General features: G+C 48.8%; 1 protein-coding gene across 3 annotated transcripts in view; it reads left to right on the forward strand.

Annotated features, from left to right (window-relative positions):
* Positions 1–15,899, forward strand: part of RabX5 (RAS oncogene family member RabX5) — a 59,202-nt gene extending 43,303 nt beyond the window's left edge. For 2 of the 3 annotated variants that reach the window (XM_089572775.1, XM_089572774.1), the window contains 5 exons: positions 5,023–5,087; positions 6,327–6,463; positions 7,503–7,593; positions 10,256–10,372; positions 12,107–12,322. In XM_089572775.1, coding sequence (XP_089428901.1) covers positions 5,023–5,087; positions 6,327–6,463; positions 7,503–7,593; positions 10,256–10,372; positions 12,107–12,183 — 487 coding nt within the window. In that variant the 3' untranslated portion in view covers positions 12,184–12,322. Of the gene's footprint in view, positions 1–5,022; positions 5,088–6,326; positions 6,464–7,502; positions 7,594–10,255; positions 10,373–12,106 lie in introns of all 3 variants that reach the window. The other variant, XM_089572772.1, reaches the window with a different exon arrangement.
* The last annotated feature ends 2,771 nt before the right edge of the window (positions 15,900–18,670 follow it).

Consider the following 18,670-nt stretch of genomic DNA (forward strand, 5'->3'; position numbering starts at 1 on the left):
AGGCCGTACAGGTTTCGCTCGCTGTGCCAGCTAAGCGGGTATGACTCACTCCTGGAGAGGGAACCGGGAAGGTAATTTCGTCTGCGCACGGGAGGAGTACGATCACGCAACCATGCAGTTTTTGTACGCTGAGTGTCACGATGTCGTCTCCAAGACTCCGTGCTGATCACGCGATCGCGTTTTTCCGCGACAGCCTTAGTTACGGAGAAGAAGAAAAAGATTACCTTCGTCATAGGCGTTGTAAATTTATAAATCTACACAGGAGGTCTATAGAGCACGAAGGATGCATTGGTGGCTCGTAACGGTAACTAAGTGCATTGAAATGCAAACAAGAAGAATAACAGCAGTTAACAGCGAAAGGACAGAGGAAAATTAGCAGGAACGGCGAGAAAGGAAAGCAACAGCCGAACAATATGCGTCATACAGTAAGAACAATAATTAAAACATGAAGGCGTTGAAAGGATGGTCGCGTCGGTATTGTTGCGCTTTTGACTGCCACGCTTCGAGCCAGACGGCTTTTGCATCTTGACTAACGAGCGGTGAATGACCAGTACGGTAGACAATTTTATTTTTCGGTGCAATGTGGCTGATTCTGTGTCCGGCACGTAAAACGGAGGAATATGTGAGGAGAAGACTGTACTGCTTACACGAGTTCGGTCACATTTGGGATAGGATTTCACCATAGCAACGCGTACTCAATTCCCATAGCTTGCTGGCGCATAATCGAACTGCGTCGCAGCTATCGGAATTCAATGCAATGAATTATTCCTCCGTATGGGATTCAGTTTCAAAAATACCATCAGTAGCAGCGCGTGTGCTATCGGTCACAAGCTTTGAAACCTTTCTGGTTGCCCCTTGATGCGCGTTTGCTGTGCACTGAACTTTCTATCCTCAACTGCAGTACATTGAACTTGTTCGCTAACTTTAAAACTTTGCCGTATTCTCCTCTACAGGACATAAAATTCAGTACACAGATATTTTATTTCCTTTAAATTTTCTTTGTTTTCTTGGCCCTTATCTTTTCGCTTTTCTCTTCCAAAACTCCCCACAGAAAGTTGCACGTGAGTGCTGTTTCAACGCCGGCTAAATTCCCTGACATTAGTTAAAGAGCCTCTCTCTCTCGGTCGGATGCTTTCGAAGAACAAATTTGGAGGCAACTTACTGAAGAAACTTTTTGATTTCGTTACAAAGTGTCATCATCATCATCATTATCAGATGATGATGATGCAGTGCGCCGCAGATAGTGAGAGTAGTGACAAGGACCATTCATGTGAATTCCAGAAGTCTGTCTCTTTACTATAAAGGGCCGCATTAAAAAAAAAGCGTTACTGTGTGGCATTGTCGGCCTCAGTACTGATGATTATATACTAACTGATAATGTTTGGTGATTGCAGAAAGTTTAAAAAGATAGTTTCCTGTTACTGTACTGCAAAAGTAGAGAGAATGATAAACGTTTTCCGTTATGCTGCAGTCGTCACGCAAGTATGCACTGAGACTTTTCTTCACTGCTGAAAAAAAAAAATGGCCACGAAGTGGCAGATCGAAACGACGTAACGTGCGGAAAATGTGTGGAGTGGGGTCAAATGTGAAAAAGGGTTAGATTATTTTGCAGTCGTGCTTTTGTAACCTAAATCATTTCATGGACACTTTTCAGGCACGCGTAGCTTTGCGGAAGAACGCCACCTGTGGTGATCTAGCCTCTTCCGCTATCTCTGAGTGCGTTTCCGAGAGTCTGACAGCAGTGAACGACCTGGAGAGTTAGGCACTGGGCAGCATGTCGACATGAATGGTACCGCTTCACTTCCTAAATATACTGCCCGTAGTCTTTCGCCTGCCAGCGATGCTAGAAGAGAGTTTCGTGGGGGGGGGGGGGGGGGGGAGTTCCCATACTTCCACTGGCTCAGCCCGACGAGCTTAACTATTCAGCGGAGGAATGGTACACCCACGTTTATTCAGTAGCGATGTCCAGATCAACAAAACGACTGTCGTTCTTGTATAAATGCACCTTTATGTGATTGTCGTTCTATACAGTGGGATCTGCCTCGTAACGCAGAGTGTCAGTGTTTCCTATAGGAGGAGTGAAGCCGCTGCCACCCAACTTTTTCTGAGTAAAAGTCGATTATATATCTGTCTTTCTGACCGTGTTTATGTTTTTCCTGCCGCATAAGACTCTCTTATTGCGGAGAAAATAGCATTTAAAAGCTTTTCCCTTCGCTGTATGCAAACGCTTTAAAGTGAAGGCCGGTGTAGATTAGCCTCCGGGCTCCGCGCTTAAAGAAAAGTGCATCGACGAACCGTAGTCTACGTGCGAAATCAGCCATGGGATGGGGACGTCTGTATTAAGCATGAAATGCTTTTAGCTCCCGTTGTCGGCAGTGTGGTGACGTCACGCCGAGACCGAGAGCTGACATCCGGGCACTGAATTCCACTCATCCGGGCACTGAATTCCACACATCCGGGACATGAAGCAAGAGCATCCGGGCACCGTATGTAATATAACGAGACTCATACGTGATCTGTTAGGGGCTTTGAGAGAGGGCCGCTTAGAGCAAGAGGGGAGCTCCAGGTCTATACATTCAAAGATATTACAACATATTATCAAAATTGTCATCGCCTTTACCCTAGCCCATGTAAAGGCCTTAAGAAGGCGGATGAGCGGCTCCTTCTCCGCCTTCTCACCAATACATTGCTGTGCCCAGCAGCGCTAAAACATTTTGACCCCTCCTTTAGTGGCAGCTGCCCACACTGTAGTGCAGTGTCTTCTGACACTTATCACATGGTGTGGGCCTGCCCCTTCAACCCCGCTATTCCCCCCATCCCCAACCCAACCCGGGAGGACTGGGAGGCGACCCTGCTCGGCTGCCACGACTTACAGGCCCAACAAGCCTTAGTCGGGCGCGCCCGGGCGGCGGCAACCGCCACTGGGGTCCCATACTAGGGACCTCCACTTAGTGTTTGTAAGGATCGGTCCCTTACGGGCTGATCGAAACATACCTCCTGCTGATTCGTGATAAATGTTTTCACCACCACCACCACCAGGGCGAGAAGGGCTTTGGGCGGAAAAACTGCTACCGCGCCGTCCCCAAGGATGGCGCCGCGGTCCCACACTCACGCATGTAAAAGACCGGCCGCTGGGCCTTCAGGAAGATGTATACACGCTCTCGTAGTATTCGAACGCGCTGCATATACATTTTTGTCAGGCCTGCGTCTCGTCGTGTCCGCGTACGCTTCGACGCAACAATAAGAGTGTGGTGTGGTGTGTTGAACACTAGACCCATTTCAAGATTTTGACTAGTACCATCTACAACCAATGTGTTATGCCGTAAACATTTCATGCTTACTACTCTACTCTCGGTTACGGAAGAGGCAGAGATTTTTTCATTTTTCGGCCTTTCTTAGCTTATAAAAGGTCCATATCTACTGAAAGTAGCTTGCTTGTAGACACAATACGGTAATTCGTCGACGCAGGCTGACTTGTCCTCAGGGTCCTTTCAAGCAAAATATTTTCGAGGATGATAACTGAACTTCCCACAGGTCCTTGTGATTGTACACTGAAAACAATGCCGAGATATCCCAGGTATCGGGAGCCCAGGAAGTGTGCATGCCACCTGCAGGGGATGTTTGCCTCTCGGTCGACGCGGCCTCGACAGCCGTCACTTGCTGGTACTATTTCAATCAGTGCGTTTGGTAGAGAGGCAGACGTTATCTAAAGTTAGAACCGACGTTGTTTCGCCATGCTACGAAAAGTTCTTGTGCATTAAACCTGCACAACAGCACTTGTCCGACGAATGGCAGCGGCGGCGAGTATAGATGGCGGTAATTTACGCTTAAGTAGAACGTGTTGTCGGGCTAGTTGGTTCAATACTTCAGACATGGCAGTTGCGCGAAACACACACACACAAGACAGGTTACGGAACGAGCGCAAACTTTGCGCAAAGTTTGCGCTCGTTCCGTAACCTGTCTTGTGTGTGTGTGTTTCGCGCAACTGCCATGTCTGAAGTAATTTACGCCTTTTTGCAGTATTGCAAACGTTTGCAAAAAAAACAAACCCTCCCTGTGCGCCTTCGAGTTGTTGGTTGCGTTCTTGTGTTCACGTGACGAAAGAGCGGTTCAGACCGTAGCGCGAGCGTTCTGCACGTGCTCAGAGCAGTGAAAAAAATGGAGATATTTTTCACAAACTCTCCTGTAATGACTACAACGCCGTTCCCCTTTGGCTGAAGACTTCTCTTGCCTCTCATCATAAACGCAACGTTGGCTAAAAATTTTTAGAAGTGCAACATTTCAGTTGCGATGGTTTAGGATGCCCATTTATGCGAGCTACTCCGCAATGACTTACGCTGGACAAATGTTCTTTGCGGTCTAAACCGGTGTAAATGGAGTGGAATACTGGTTTAGATTGCTCAATGTTGCATTTGCTTGCTTTTGTTGGCCCAAGCGCCGATAGGGAGGAAAAGTACTTTTTGTAAAATAAAAACTTACTCTTCCTGTATGTATAACCCGCCGCAGTGGCTCAGTGGTTACGGCGCTCGGCTGCTGATCCGAAAGACGTGGGTGCGATCCCGGCCGCGACGGCTGAATTTCGATGAAGGCGAAATTCTAGAGGACCTTGTGCTGTGTGATGTCAGTGCATGTTAAAGAACCCCAGGTGGTCGAAATTCCCGGAGCCCTTCACTACGGCGTCCCTCACAGCCTGAGTTGCTTCGGGACGTTAAACCCCAATAAACCAGACCAGTCTTCCTGTATGTATATTTGTCCACGTTAATTTGCACTAAAAATTAAAAAAAAACGACGGAAGAGCACTGGAGGTGTGGTCTTGTGAGCCCGACATCGTATGCAGAAGCTTGCCCTCAATTACGACTGTGTGTGAATTGCTGGACACTGTGTCCAATTATTACCAGAAAAAAGGCAAAGTCTTGCAGTCCTCCGTTTTGTTTCTTTGCTTCACCCGACAATTGGAACTTACGCTCGGCGCGACACCAAAAGTTATCCTCCCAATCACTGTGCCCTTTCTTTTTCCGAAAGATGGGACACGGCCGGTCAGGAGCGCTTCCGGAGCATCACGTCAGCCTACTACCGAGGGGCTCAGGGTACGTGTGCTTGGCGACTTCTTTCTTCGTGTCTCCTTGTTTTCGGGTTGCTGTGAGCTTATGACTTCGCAGTATTTCTAACGTCTTGATAGCAACAGGAGAATGCAGGAAGCTGTTCTACTTGTGCTCGCGCTGGCAGGCGTGTCTCGTATTACGACGCGTTTGTTCTGGAAGTGACGACATGTTCAAATAGGCGTGGCTTAAACTGGGGCCGTGTTCTGTGAGGACCCATTATCCATTTTTTCGTTTCATTTGGCGGGACGTCGGGGTGACGGCAGCATCAGACGAAAGCAACAAGTGGCTAACCAAATAAATCACAAGGTAGCGAGTCCCCATTTTGACGATAGCTTTCGCCATTCACCGGATGCCCCGGTTCACCATTGACCGCGAGATGTAGCCAATGGAGAGGTCTTGTCGCCAATCAGCTAACGGTCCATTCGCTTCCCGCGGACTCTTGAAAGCCGTGGCTACGTCATCGAACAAAAGTGACCCATGCCAGAGAACCAAATGGATCTGAAATAGAAAATGGTTAATGACTCCTTATTGAATACGGCTGCTCGGTACGCTATTTTGCTTTATATAATGGAAAACGTCGCAGTTGTCGCCGTCTATGATCGCTGTTATTGCGCAAAAGCTCCGATCACCTTTGTATCAAGCATGGTAGCCTTTTTCTTCTTTACGACGCTTCAGTATAAGTCGTAAGTATTCGTAGCACGTTTTGTAATATTCGCTTTTGCGTTACGGTTACTGATAACGTGGAAATCGCAGTTTGAGCAGAGAAAGTGTTAACAGCAAACACGAGCAAGCTTACGTCATACAGCCGTTTGGGGCTCCAGCCCATTCGCACGGACCGAAGTAGGCATGTCCGCTTAGTGGAGAATTCCGGAATACAGGCTTGGGAGGAGATGCTGTGACGGTAATGCTTTTGGCTGACACCCTTGATTGGGGGTTACAAGGGTGGCCTAACTTTACCTTTCAACTTCACCAACTTTCATACCCTTAATCTCTTTCCCATTTTTGTCTTTAATAAAATATACTTTATTTTATTTTGCGGTACTATACCCTTTTGTTTATTTTTCATTAGATTTTCTTCAGCACTCGCGATGCATTAGCGGTGCGAGTGAGGTCTTCTGTCTATGAACCTCAACCTACAGTCCTTCTGTCTGACACCGTGTCTACTGCAGACAAATCTCGCCAGAACGTAATTCGCGTGTTTCTTGTCCCACGTGCGGGGCGCAGTGGTGATCCTGGTGTTCGACCTGTCCCTGGCATCCAGCCTGTACAATACACCGCAGTGGCTGCAAGAGACCCTGGAGAGCACGGGACCCGGTCACGAACCTCTCCGCTTTCTGGTGGGCACCAAGAAGGACCTCTTGGTGAGACCTGCGCGCTCTGCACCTCTAAGACTCTGCATTTTGCTTTATTTGTAATACTCGCAGGATTCAGCGCGAGAAAGAACGGAACACAAGAACAGGAAGGACGACAAGACAGTGCGCGGAACTATCAATTTTCGTTTCGAAAAGAGGTAAACCCGTATTTAAGACATCCTTATCAGGCCACATGACCAATGCAAACGGAAAAAGGTATATGACCTGATATGAACTTCTTGAATACGGGTTCACCCTTTTTCGAAATAAAAGTTTACGGTTCAGCGCTCCGTACTGTCGTCGTCCTTTTTCTTGTGTTCCGTTCCTTCTTGCACTGGGTCCCGCTAGCACGGAGAGAAACAAGCTCGCCCAACGGCAAATGTTGCTTTATTTATAACGAAGTCGGCGCGCGAAAAACACATAAAGTGCCCAGAAAAACTGGATAGGGATAAGAGAACCAGCGCCAATGGTGAAGCCGAACATGAAAGTTTAAGCGCACAACCGGACGAGGACGGTGAAGAAAGACCGTCCTCGTCTGGTCTTTCATGTCATGTCATACCAACAGGGTCAAACCTGAAACCTGGGTGAACTCGAAAACGTAGCTATTAAATAGGAGGTTCGCGGCCCTAGTTCCATGCAAACTTGGAACATCACATCGTGCCACTGGTACTTTCTCCTTCACTTGTGGCTCGATAGTTTGCTATTACCGAGACTTCGCCCCCAAGGACAACACTTTGGCGCCTGTATAGAAAAGGACGAGTCAGCAGCTTCCGGCTTAATCCAGATGAACATAGTGAGGTAGACGGCATACAAAGTGATAGGCCTGTAAGGTTGAGACCAGTTGGCAGCACAAAGACGTATCATGTCAAGCCTGTCCTTTTCAAAGAAAAATCCGGTCCCAGCGAAACAAGAGCACGTGCAAGCTGTCTCCGGGCTACGAAATTGCACTGTTATTTCGCATTCGGCGCTAATGTTGCCCCCCAAAGGAAGCGCAGACTCGCGCGTTCGTCGCGCTGCGAGCAGTGCGTGATTTCTCTCCGTTTTGCAGAACGATGGCAGCCTGGACGGCATGGAAGGAGACGCCACCAAAATCGCCCGCAGGCTAGACGCCGAGTATTGGTCCGTCTCCGCCAAGACAGGTGGGTTTGTCGCAGCGCCAAGAGGGCAGATTTAGTGCTGGAGCTGCGCTGGTGTAGGCCAGGCTGCATCTTAGCTTCTCCGCTGGGACGAGCTTGAAAAATAGGCGGTCAGTAAGCGGCCAAATATTTCAAACAAAAGATGCAAATAGAGAACTCGGTGTTGGTCAAATGTTTAGGGGAATCCCCCAATGTGGAGTAGATTTCTAATAAGGGAATAATTACTCACTGACATCCACCTTGGGGGATTCCCCTAAACATTTGACCAATACTGTTCCCACTTCGAGTTATTGTTCAATTCGCTCCCGCCCTACCATAAGCTTGCTGTCCCGGTTAGCTCATTTGGTAGAGCGACTGCTTCGGTGAAGCGGTGGTCCCCGGTTCGAACACCGGACCAGGACGAATTTTTCTTTAAGTGCGAAGTTTCTGAGAAAGCTGTTCAGCTTTCCTTTGTAGCCGTATGGCTGCGCCTTGGGTAGATGTCAATGAGTAATTACTCCCTTATTATAATAGAACTCAGTGTCGCTAGCTTGGACCACACTGTGGAAAATGCGCTAGCGGTCGCCGTAACGAACTTCGCTCATTCAGGACACACAAATCTAATTTTTTTTTGTCTCTTGTGCAAAAGCACTGCCTCACGAGGTCAAACAGGTTCACGGGTTTGTGCGAAGCTTGCACATCGCCTTCTTCTTCAACTAATACGACTATCAAACTAAGATTCGTGCTTTGAGCGATGTGGTGGTAGTGATAGATGCGAGCTGCATGTATGGCTTTGACAACGTTGCTGCAGAAACGCAACACTGGAGCATTGGCCGCTGACATAAAATGGGTGAATTGACATTGACGATGAAAAAGATGAAGACGCGCATAGCCGGTTGCCTGGGTCAGTGGACACCTCAGTCGCGCTTTAAGGTGCGTGGCGGTGGTGTACAGCTACAAAAAAACTGTGCTTTAGCACAATATTTCGTAATTAGCAATGGTAAATCTCCATGCTGCGTTTTTCGTTCTTGGCGTCTTTGTTCTCGTCATCTTCTTTCTACACCGCGACGTCGATTGTTCTCGACTTCACGTGTATAGATCCCTAGGAATCCTGATACCACTCCTGGCACAGTGGTGCAGTTGTTCAGCGATGCGCCACTTCCTTGTGATGGCAGGCACTGCCACTGGCGGGGCTGGTGAAACTCACGTTTCTGTACCCTAGCAACCTCTAGCGACCAATCACTAATTTAACTACCACCCGCCACAGTGGGCAGTTTTCGCACAATCCGACGGGCAGGTCTTCAGTTTTCTCCACCATGAAAAGTAAAGGATAGAAGAAGCAAAGCCACCTGTCCGTTGTGAATGTGCGGCGTAATACCGCCAATGCATCAAGGGCCAGAAACGTGTTCTTCACTGCCTCCGGACATAAAATCAAGTTTCACAGGCATGGCGCGTGGTGCAATGCCGGACTCAGAGGGACTGTATTTCCGCTGACAAATGAACGGAAAAAATTTGGGAGTGGCTTAGCTCTGGTTAAGCCTGGATATACAAGCGAAAAGCTGCAGTTACGCTTGGTTTGACGTCATGGTTGTCGCTGTTCGCGCACAATGCACTGGGAACAACACGATAACGGTGGAAGCGTTCGGCCGCCCACACACTGCCTGTACGGAAGCGGAGGAGGAGACGGAAATCGGCGCGGGGTTAACAAACGGTGGCGAGGAAGAGTAGCGCACGGCTGCGGCGAAAGGTCAGGCGACGGAGTCGGCGGCGACGGCTGCGGCCACCTGTGCCACGCGTGAAGTCACTAGGTTTCGCGCATGCGCAGAACTGGCAAATCTGTGCACCGGCTCACGCGAAGCTCGGCTCCGACCCTCGTAGTGAAGCTTTTCGCTTCAATGGAAACACTGTAGTCAACAGCACTCATTCAACTTCCTTGGAATACGGTGCAAAGCTGTAGATTGCGTTTTTCGCATTTTAGTTTACCACACATTCCAAACATAAGTTCTCGATTGTCCTATGAGAACAGCGGTGTGTGTTAATCTTCGCTTCATGAATTTCTTGATCGTCTTCGCGCAAGCTTTCTTGTCCATAATGAACGACATTAAGTGGAGAAAGGAGTTTCGTCCTTTTTGTTGCGAAAGCAACACTCCGATAGCCAAAGCGAGACCTCAGGTGGCCGCCGTCGCGCCACCTGGTCAGCTGTGCTGACCATGTTTCAATTGGTCGAAATGGTCATGACGTCGAATTTCAAACGGGGCCAGTTGTACTTTGGCTCGCAACCATGCAACCAATTAAAGGGATCGTATATTGATGCTCTAAGTAAGTGGGACTGAGTTTAGGTAATTGCTTAATTAACCAATTAGCCTAATTAACCTCTGAAGTCAGACGAAATAAATAAATAAAACCGAGTAGGAGAATATCGTACACTCTTACGCACCCTTGCACCTGAAGGAGCTACAACACCCTTGCACCCGTGCAGCTTTGAAGGGTCCATGGGTGCATTAAAGGTGCTAACGTGCTCAGCGCACCCTTTTCCAAAAAAATAAGAAAAAAATGAGGGTGGGGAAAGGGTGCAGCCATGAGCGCTACACCTTTACGGGTGCAAATTTTTTTACTGTGCATAGCCGTGTTCCACACCTCGCGAAGCGGCGCTCGGAAACGGAGCAAGCGGTTGTCTTGTGCGCAGGCGAGAACGTGCAGCAGCTGTTCTTCCGGGTGGCCGCGCTTGCCTTCGTCAAGTGTCTCACCAGGGAGCTCCAGGAGAAGGAGTCGCCCGAGAAGGTCGTCAGCGACAACTTTGTCCGTGAGTGCCCTTGGCTCAGCGTGTGCTTGCCTCGGGGAGAGCGGAGGCCGGACATGGCGCACCAGATGCGCATTCCACGAGAAGCCGGTTTCGATGCACGCCCGTGTAGGACGGGAGCAGAATGCAAATGCTCGCGGATCCGGTCGCTTCTGCGTGTGGTCAAGAGGGCCCCGTAGTTTCAATTAATAATTCGCAGCATCGAGGGCCCGTATTCACGCATCTACAGTACAAGCGGTAGGTAACCGGGAGGAGTGTAGTCTAACGGAGGACGTGTAGCTGAAGAATAAGTGGTAGATTCAGGCGTCGATTTGAAGTAACACTGTTGATACTGTTCATGTAGATACCATGCTGTTCGTGACTCAGTAGAGTGACCACTCATTTGACGTAGTCATAATAATCATCAACATCAACCGAGCTAGATCCTGTGCTGTGCAAATACCTCTTCCATGCATGTCCCTCAAATTAATCCTGTGCTGCGGCAGCTCCAGACCACCCTATCCCCGCGGACTTATATCATCCACCCACGAGATTCCTTTCCGTCGTCGACTACGCTTGCCCTATCTCGGTATCCGCTCGGTATTCCTCAAAGGCGATCAGTTACCTTAACTTCGCATTACATGCCCTGCCCGTGTCCATTTATTCTCCATTTCCACTATAATGGCATTAACTCGTGTTTATTCTTTAGCACAGTCTGCTGTCATCCTGTCTACAAACATACATACAATTTCCATGCAGTAATGCGGTACTCCGTTCTCAATTTAATTTAGAGCCTTTCGTTATCATCCAAGTTTCGACCCACACACGGATACTGGCATTATCCAACTATAACTTACTTTGATCGTGAGGGACGTCGGTACGCTTTCTTTCATGACCTGAGAGTACCTGCGATATGCACTAGACCCGGTTCTTTTTCTCCTAGCAATTTCTCTTTCATTACCCGAATCTAGCGTAAGAACTTCTCTAGATAAATATATTGTTTTAACATTTTCTATAGCTCGCTGTTTTTTGTCCACTGTTGTTTAATTCGCAGACTGTGAAAAATTACTTCATAATAATTTCTAGCGCGAGCGTTCTTATTCCCTGTTTAGGTATTCTCTCGAGCGTTCCAATATTCCAAGTTACTTTTATGAGCTATCAAGTTACTTCTATGTACTACTTTCCCAAAGTGCCTAACAGCGGCCATGTGGTACAGTGTTACTAGTTCCAGGAAGCAGTTGTGGCCAATCTACATAGCTCTTCCACGGTTTTAGATGACAGACCGGTGGTTGTAGAGCGGTTTAGCTTGTGGGATTGCATAGCGGTATGCTCGTTCATTAGTTTCTTCCGCCGTGTCCCAAACAGTTACACTGAGCATATCTAGATTTGCACCAATCAGCTAAGTTGTATTCCAAGAGAATGGCTGTTCCACCACAACGGGTAAAAATTATCAGTAGAATGCCGCCCTCTCCCTTGCTTCGCGTCTAGCAGACGCCTAGTGTTTTTCTACATTTTGCATGACTACAAGATAGTCTCCGCCTTTAAAAACGTAGCAGCTAATACCAAATGGCATAAATTTCAGGTAAATGTAGGCTATTTGTTATGTTTATGAGCTGGGGTAATACGCAGCGTTGCAACGAAATGAATGTGGCTAGTATTTGTGATTGAAGTGTTCTGTTTGACGGTCCTTTTTGTGAAATAAAATATGCGCGGTGATGACGACGGCGGTGTTACTCCCCTCCTCTCCCCTGTCTGCAGGGCTGCGGAAACGGAAACACGGCAAGAAACTCAAGGCACCCAAGTGTTCCGGAAACCAAAAGTGTTCCACCAAGTGAAGTTCGCCGATGACTACAAACTGTGGTCTCCGAGTGGAAAGCAAGAAGGTCGAACTATTCGCAGATGTGTTCGTTGGCAGCTTCGCTACGGTGTGCGTGGCGTCCTCGCCAAAAAAGAAACGTGCTACCTCGGTTTCCTCGGAAGCGCGGCGTACCAGTGCAACGCTCCCGCCGCATGTCTGTACAGCGTAGCTGGCCTTCCAGTGTTTGGAATTGCGGCATTGCAACGGGGTTGCTTTCATGCCTGCTGGCTTGAAGGGCAAAAGAAGACCCTAGGGAACACTACGAGGGAACACGAATACACTGTGTGAAGACTTGCTATGATGGCTGTTCGCTCGCGTCCTAAAGGTTACGCCACATTTGCAGCCTTGTGGTTCGTGCCACCTTTGTGTGGGATTAGCACAACTTGCGGAGCTTAGCGCCCACCGTGCGTGTGCCACCATCTCCACGCCATCGAGCTGAGGCGCGCAGGCAGGCGGAAACCAGGGTTGTTGCTGGGAAAATGTGTGGCGTGCATTGTATCAAGCCGTTGCTTTCAGCGTGGACCGGTTCGCTAACAATGGGTGCCGCACGCGCGACACGTCATTGCAAGGACGAGTCATCGTCTCTCCGCCAGCCGGGACATCGAGGCTGGCAAGCAGCAGCGACAAGTTCACAGTAGTGGCCTTCGGCTTGTTTCTTGAAGCAGTACTCAAGCTGGGAGAGTGCATGTGCCTCTGCACAAAATGAGGTCGACTTGCCTTGTCTGTAAAACTTCTCAGCAGGTCGTTCCTCGGTCCGTGCACTATTAGCCAGGAGGCTTGCAAGGACTGTCTCCTTCAGGTCTCACAGCTTCTCGCATCACATAGTGCAATGAATTCACCCGCGGTCTCGTAGCTGCGGTTGATTTTCTAGTGGTATCACCAGCTTTCACAGAGATACGCGGAAGAAAGGTGGATTTCTTTTCATAAGGTTCGTTGCGCGGTGAACACGCGTCACTTATATGTCCTTACCTGTGCTTCGAAGACTTGCGTTGGGACGTGTGACACATTGGTCCCCGATTTCCAGTTTTAATGCCATCTTGAAATGGCATGTTGGCCACAGGGTGTTGTCGAGAGCAAGCCTTGTAAAAACAAAAAACAAGAACAATGGAACACTCTGTTCATGCCATAAAGTGGATTGCCCTTACGTGCTTGAGAAGTTTAGAGGCCAAAGAAACAGGTGCTTGCGGCAAACCTGAATTTGAAGGATCAGAACAGTACGGCATTTTTCGTCCTGTCATTTGATTATTGGTAGCTCTAGTATGCCATACTTTCTGTCGAGGCTATGTGTTCAGATTCTAGTTGCAACCTGTCAGCTTCACTGAATGTGCACAAAGTGGTAATCGAGGTACAGTGTTGCTGTTCTTGTCTGAACAATAGCACTACGTTCGATTACAACAGCTTTTATTGTTGACAGCGCCCAAAAAGTGGTTAATGTCGCAGACTTATTGCCTGGGCGTTTGCTTTGTTATTAATGTCGTTGTTCCAAAAGCACCACACTTATAGAAACAGTCAGAACGTTCGCTTACGTAAGCCAGTTGCAATACAGGCGGTAGCGGCGATGTCAAGGCGCACGGCTGTCAAGGTGCGCTTCAAACCTGCTTTGGTGCCCGGAGAGTTCCAGGACATACCATTTTATTTCTTCCGGTCTGCGTCCATAAGCTTACCACCGTGTTTTAGAAAGTCGGTTACCCTCACGGATTCAGCGCTCCGTTTACCCATGTGGCAATATCAGTTTAGCAGGAGAGGAGCATTATTCATTGGAGTGTAGTACTGCTGATTTTTGCACTTATTTTTCTGACTTGCCATATTTGGAAAAATGGGCTATTTGATTTGCGGATATGCTGTAAAGAAGGTCAGGCAGTTCATTTCGAACTTTTCATTCAATGTTCACGAGAAGGGAACTTCGACCATTGACAATCCGCTGCGTTTGTGTTAAAGTTCTCAAGCTTGCGCTGAGACGTCTACAGCGCTTGAGCTGCTTTCGATGCAGTCTTGCCGCACAGTGCTGAACGTTCGGAGACTGACGGCCACTGGATGTAGTGTGTCATTTAGCGCTGCACGAAAGTCACTCTTCGTCGAAACGGCTAAAGCTATCACCCAGCAGCTTTTATGCTGTTATGCATCAAGGCCCTGACATCTCACGATAGGGGCGGTTGGGTTCAGACATGTACCCTAGCAGAAACATGCGCTGTTTTCGCTGCATAATGCTGCTTTCCGGACAGGCTCTGGGGGAAAGGTTTCAAAAGAGTATAAGTGCCTTGCTGGTCTGGGGTGCATGTGCATGAAATATGCTGACGTTGCGTTTCTAACAGCTTCTCTGGGAAGAAGTTAAAAGGAAGCTTTAGTGAATAGTGTCGATGAGAGATCTTAGAACTTCTTGCTGGGCGAGTTGGTACATGGTTTCAAATTGGCAGAAAATTGCGCCAACACAAAAGACACACAGCAGGCGAGGCTGACGACGAGGGGACCGGAGACGAGGAGATAGATGGAAGAGTGTACGACCAACGGCTTTGCTCGCGGTAGATATTTGTGATCCGAATTGATGCTTTTGGCGGTGAAAGTTCCTCGTGCAGGTTTAAAGGAAAGTTTAAAAGGATCCTGGTGCGGGCTAGTTGGTTCATACTTTCTACGAAACATATTAACACAGCGCAACGGAATGAGGACAAAATAGAAGTCCTGTGTTTCATGTTTTTTCTATCTTGTCCTCGTTCCGCTGCGCTGTGTTAATCCTTTTTGTATAAAGGAAACTTTCTTCACTTATAGCTTGCTGAAGATGCCTGCTTGTGCATACCCCTTTGCATTCATCTCTACACGAGAATGAGCCAGATTGACACACTTTCGTGTTCAGCGACGTGAGCGAGGTGTAGATTGCTGCTTAATATTCGAGAAGCGGCAAGTGTGTATTCGTCTTGCACTACCTCTGTGTGGTGCTTCTTGAGGCCCAAGAGTATGTTGCACACTGAAGCCCGAGTTTGACAACAGTTGCAGCGTTGCTTTAAGAAGCCTTCATGATGACACCGAGCGACGGCATATGCAGATGCCATTTTTCTTATTGCATGAGGCATGAATGACAGTGGCTTCACAACCAAGCTGAGAGGCTGCAACACTTGGGTACAGGATTCATTACTTCAGCTTGGACCTCTACATCCACCAGTAAAATTACCTCTACATATTGTGAAGAGGCATGATGCAAGATATACTGCACGTACACATGCTACGTTCCTGTCTAGTCACAGTTTCGACAGGAGATGCGAAGTTCGCTGCTTCGTACGCGTCACAGCAGATTTAAATCTGTATGGAACAACACTGCAGTTTTTTGTTCTGTCTTCCCCATTTTTGCTGTCTGTGTTGTTTGTATTTTAGGCGAAAAATGACTTGCTATTGATGTTGTGTTTATGTTCAAGGAGGACAAAGTTCACTTTCGTTCCTTTTGCTTTTCTTTTTACTATAGAATGGCGTTTTGTACATGATGTGCGCGTTTATAAAGCCACTGTATAAACAGTACTGCATTGTTCAAGCTACGTGCGTCGATTCTTGTCCAGTGTGGTGTGACGATCATCGTACTGACTGGAAGCAGCTAAATGCGCCTTTACAGGCACCTAGACGTGTTGAAGTAACCGCGGACTCCTGAGCTATTGCGCAAAGTGCGTGAGTGAGTGAGTTAACGTTTATTAAAGAGGATGGTGGCTCAAGCGCATGTGAATGGGCTCTCAGTCCATGGCTTCGGAGGCTTCTGCCGACCTTTTGGCTGGTGATGAGGGGAGCTTCCTGGCCGTCGTGGCGCTTGATGGTCAGCTTCACCTCCCACAGCTACAGGGCCGCATTACGCGGCTTTAGATGGTGGGGTTTTCGGGGACAAAAACTATGCGGCAGTTAGCGTGGGCTATAGTGACCACACCACAACTACCGAAACACTGATATAGCCTAAGATTTCAGCCTTTAAAACTATATACATAGATGCGAGCTGTGGCCAAACCCTGCCCACGACCTCAGACAGTGACCAGGTAGGAAGCTGTCGCTTCGCCGTAACACCGAACACTTAGGCTCCGGTCTGAGAACACCAGGCGGGCTCTCCACTGTCCGGGACGGTGTCCTGAGAGCACTAGAGAATACAGAACTTGTATATGGTGTTGCCTCGCGGTCAAAACTTGCTTATGATCCACTCAAGCAACAGTGAAATGTATTAGACAGGTAGGTTGTCGTGTGAGGTCTAAGATGAGAGACCTCGCCCGTACCGCTTAAGTGCCACGGGTTGTGTGGCGGCTTATACGGGAAACAAGGGAATGCCCTTTTTCCTCTCATGCTCAATGCAGCCGAACGCTCTGCCCGCCAGCCGGTCACAAGTGCGCACGTAGCGTATACGGAGAGAGGCCTTCTCAAGCCCCTTTTCAAGTACCATGCTGAAGTCCTGCGCAATACGTTCCGATAATATTCTAAGAATAAAATATGCATCGGGATTTTTCATGTTCTGAAAATATTAGTGTCTGCAGCCTTTTAACTGTACGCCGAGTCCAACAAGCCCGTATAGTCTCGCATTCCGCTGAAACTGGGCCAGGGCAAAAAAAACTATCAGCCCGGAGAGCGTGGAACGAAACTAAGCGCAGCGCTTATGGTTGTTCTTGTAGCAAATCGTAAATCAGTGGTTAATAAGTGAACAGCAAGTTGCTTCTACCTGTGAACATCATGAAACTGCTTAATGAGGCATTCAGTTCAAATAAACTTACGTCCCGCCGCGGTGGCTCAGTGGTTATGGTGCTCGGCTGCTGACCCGAAAGACTCGGGTTGGATCCCGGCCGCGGCGGCCGAATTTCGATGGAGGCGAAATTCTAGAGGCCCGTGGGCTGTGCGATGTCAGTGCACGTTAAAGAACCCTAGGTGACCGAAATTTCCGGAGCCCTACACTACGGCGTCCCTCTTAGCCTGAGTTGCTGTGGGACGTTAAACCCCAATAAACCAATAAACCAATCAAATAAACGCATTCCGCTGAAACTGGGCGAGGGCGAAAAACTATCACCTCGGAGAGCGTGTAACGAAACTAAGCGCAGCGCTTATGGTTGGTCTTGTAGCAAATCGTAGATCAGTGGTTAATAAGTGAACATCAGAAACAGCAGAAGTTGTTTTTACCTGCTAACTTCACGAAACTACTTAATGAGGCATGGAGTTCAAATAAACTTACAATGCGAAGGGCACACACACACACACACACACACACACACACACACACACACACACACACACACACACACACACACACACACACACACACACACACACACACACACACACACACACACGCACACGCACACGCACACACGCACACGCACACACACACACACACACACAAACATCGATGTATGTGTAGCACTCAACTTCTTGCAGTGGAATGGAAACTGCTAGCGCAATATGACGGCTCCCAGACATGCGCCGTCGACACGCGAGGGCATGGAAAAAGCGCACTTGTGGAAGCCGTTCTGTCGCTCTTGCAGCCTCCACTCCGCTGCAAGTTGATGAGAGGTGGCATGTACAATGCACATCTCCATCGGCGCTTTCGAAATGCGACCTCGCGTTCGTATATACTGTCACTGCCTGAGGAATGTGCATTTTCGGTAGTGAGATATTGCATGCTCACCCCCTTCACAGCTGAGGCGTCTGCCATGTGCAGATCTGCGGTGTGTCGGGACTCCACGAATCCAAGCATTCAGCGAAGTCTAGTCTTACTCACGCCCGTGCGAAACCCTGCTGTTGCGACCCGGGTAGCATGGCCATACCGGTGATGGGACGAGGAGGATGGGAGACTGCGTTATAAGGAAGACAACAAAAACTTTATACAGTTATTGAGATTATTTACAAAAGAACGACTGAGAATGACTCTCAGTGGAAGGGAACTTCACGTCAACCGGAGTCGACTGGAGTTAACAGGTCTCTCCCGGCCACACTCACAGCCGAGTTAAATAGGGTTCGGATTCCCCAGATCCCTGACTGGGGAATAAAGTTCGAAGAGCTATACAATCGGATGGACCGAAGTGGACGCTGGTGTTACCACCCGCGGCAGGGGCGGTGCGGGCTGTTCCGGTCTCTCACAGCTCGGTCGATGGGAAGGGGTTGATTGTGACTAATCCGACACAGGTGAACGAACGTGCTTCCCCGCCGGATGTCCAGAACACGAGACCTCTGTCGAGGACACAGCCGTATTCAACTAACAGCCAGCGTGACAGTGCGCAGCACCCCTCCGTCTTTCGGCGACCCGAGGGTATACACTCGGCCTCACTGGCGCCGCCACTTCGCCTCCGCTTCCGCTGTGGTCTGCCGCTGTCAATGCCCCCTTAAGCCCCTTCCGCCGCTGCTGCTGTGGTCACCTCCGCTCAAGGAAGTTAGGAGGGGGGGGGGGATCACAAGCATCACACTGCACCGCCGCCGTCGCGAGGTTGTCGGCCTTGCCGACTGCTCACGGTTGCTGCTTGATC

The sequence above is a fragment of the Amblyomma mixtum genome, chromosome 2 (assembly GCF_055824585.1).
Source record: "Amblyomma mixtum isolate Tamu chromosome 2, ASM5582458v1, whole genome shotgun sequence".
Taxonomy (NCBI): domain Eukaryota; kingdom Metazoa; phylum Arthropoda; class Arachnida; order Ixodida; family Ixodidae; genus Amblyomma; species Amblyomma mixtum.